Source organism: Vespa mandarinia, chromosome 12 (genome assembly GCF_050613455.1).
Source record: "Vespa mandarinia isolate Hongniang chromosome 12, ASM5061345v1, whole genome shotgun sequence".
Classification (NCBI taxonomy): domain Eukaryota; kingdom Metazoa; phylum Arthropoda; class Insecta; order Hymenoptera; family Vespidae; genus Vespa; species Vespa mandarinia.
The window spans coordinates 4867501-4870000 of NC_140821.1; the positions used below are offsets into that span (position 1 = coordinate 4867501).

Genomic DNA, 2500 nt, shown 5'->3' on the forward strand with positions numbered 1-2500 from the left:
TAGGCTAAATCAGAGAACTGTTGAGATACGATTTGTCGAGTGTGGAAAGAAGGGTGGGGGGGGGGTTGTCAAACGAAGACAAAACGATGTTCGGTCAAGATTTGTCTCTGGGGGACCAAGATTACAGAGTCCTCCGTTGAAGTGAGTGAGAGAGAGAGAGAGAGAGAGAAAGAGGGAGGGAGAGGGAGAGATTGAAAGAGAAAGAGACAGAGAGATAGAGTGATAGAGAGAAAGAGAGAGAGAGAGAGGCACGCGTGTCCGACACGAGGCCGTCCGTTGTTGGCCGGCACGAGACGCGCGAATAACCGGGCAGCGCGCGCGCGCGCGCGTCTCACCCCTCAATAGAGATAGTCGAATCCTCGTCATCGTCGTCATCGTTGCTTCTCCGTATACGGTGGTACGTGTTGCAGATGCGGGCTCGCTGATCGTGACGGCTTTGTTAGGATTTTTGGAGGACGTTGGAAACGAGGGGAAGAAGAAGAGGAGAGAAGACGAAGAAGAAGAGGAGGAGGAGGAGAAGTGGAGGGGAAGAAGGAGGTGGAGGAGGAAGAAGAAGAAGAGGAGGAAGAAGAAGAGGAGGAGAAGGAGGAGGAGGAGGACAAGGTGAAGAAGAAGAAGAAGAAGAGGAGGAGGAAGGAAGGAAGGAAAAAAGAACGTGGAATCGAAATATCATTATTTAGTCGAAAATGACGCAGCAAAGTGGTGCTGGGTCACCCCAGCAATTCTGTCTAAGATGGAACAATTATCAGACGAATTTAACGAACGTGTTCGATCAGCTGTTGCAGAGCGAAAGCTTCGTCGACGTAACACTCGCCTGTGACGGGCATAGCGTGAAAGCGCACAAGATGGTACTTTCGGCATGTAGCCCGTATTTCCAGGCATTATTCTTTGATAATCCGTGCCAGCATCCAATTGTCATAATGAAAGACATAAAGTGGCCAGAGTTGAAGGCGGCCGTAGAATTCATGTACAAGGGCGAGATCAACGTGTCACAGGAACAGATCGGTCCATTGTTGAAGGTTGCCGAAAGTTTAAAAATACGTGGCCTTGCGGATGTAAACAGCGAACAAGAATTAACGTCAAGGCCAAGCCTCGTAGAGGAGGCTACGAATGCGGCCGCACTTCATAGGAAAAAACGACGTCGAATATCTGGTGAAAGATCGCCGAACGGCAATAGTCCCGATCACACGGGCTCAGCCGGTAGCACAACAGGCGGAACGGGTAGTATGATCGATGATCAAGAGCCAAGCGGTCCAACAAGCATGGTCATTCCCGAAGTTCACGCTCTTATACCGAACAGCTCGACCCCGCGTTCTCTCGGCTCGCCAAGTACGCCGAGCGTTTCTGTGACGCCGCAGATCAACCTTCAAGAATTACCGGTCTCCTTGCCTCTACCACCACCCCCACCGCCGCCGCCGCAAGGACAGCCGAGCTCGCACCCCATGCCCGCTCACCACGTGCCCGGCCACGTGACTTCCGGACCGCACCCGTCCGTCAACCACCTAGCCGCCACCCACGGGCAACAGCTAGTCGCTCAACAGCAACAGCAGCAGCATTTGCAGCAGGTACAGGTCAATCAGCCTGGCGACGACCTCGAGATCAAGCCTGGCATCGCAGAGATGATTCGCGAGGAGGAAAGGGTAAGTTTCTATCTATTATTCATCTTCGTTTTCTTTTCGGTCATTACGTTACGTTCGTCTGTTCGTTCGTTCGTTCGTTCGTTCGTTCATACGTTCGTTCGTTCGTTCGTTCGTTAGATCTATCGATTTATCGATCAAAAGTTAGTAAGAAAAAAAAAAGTTAAAAAAAGAAAAAGAAGAAAAGTAAAAAAAGAGAAGTGTATATATATATATATATATATATATATATATATATATATATGTATGACTTCGACGAGACCGCGTAATTGGAACCCTTTAATGCCTCGTCCAATTTTACCCTTGTCGAAACTTTTGTCTGTCGCGTTATAAAGGAAACGAAAAGAGTCGAAGGTGGAGAGAAACGCGTCGCGAACGTAGGCGAGGTGCGGACTTTCGAACGCGTGAGGGTGGCCGAGAGGGAGGAGGAGGTGATGGAGGAGGAAGAGGAGGAGGAGGAGGAGGGTCCAATTAACCGGCGATCTGCTTCGGTGGTGTGCACTAATTGAGAGTATCAATGAACGTCAATGAGCATAGTCAATATTTGGTCGGAGCATCCGGTCGTTTTGTAACGTTCTTTTTGTTATAAAACGGATGACAAATATTGACTGCGTTCGTTCATTCGCTCAAGCACGCGCGCGCGTGCACCACGTACTTTCGTATCCACTCGACGATAGTAGATAATACCTATAAATGTATGTATATATCATATATATATATATATACACATATATATATGTTGTGTGTGTTTATATATATATATATGTGTGTATGTGTATATATATATGTGATATATATCTACATATCGGTTGTTCTCGTTAATTACATCGGCATGACGATGACTCCCACATTATTTATCGGCG

The 2500-nt window shown here is 48.0% G+C and overlaps 1 protein-coding gene across 2 annotated transcripts in view; it reads left to right on the forward strand.

Annotated features, from left to right (window-relative positions):
• Positions 1-2500, forward strand: part of LOC118449576 (protein bric-a-brac 1) — a 378924-nt gene that overhangs the window by 105428 nt on the left and 270996 nt on the right. The window contains exon 4 of one of the 2 annotated variants that reach the window (XM_085660573.1): positions 411-1640. In XM_085660573.1, the coding sequence (XP_085516699.1) occupies positions 687-1640 (954 nt within the window). In that variant the 5' untranslated portion in view covers positions 411-686. Of the gene's footprint in view, positions 1641-2500 lie in introns of both variants that reach the window. The other variant, XM_085660574.1, reaches the window with a different exon arrangement.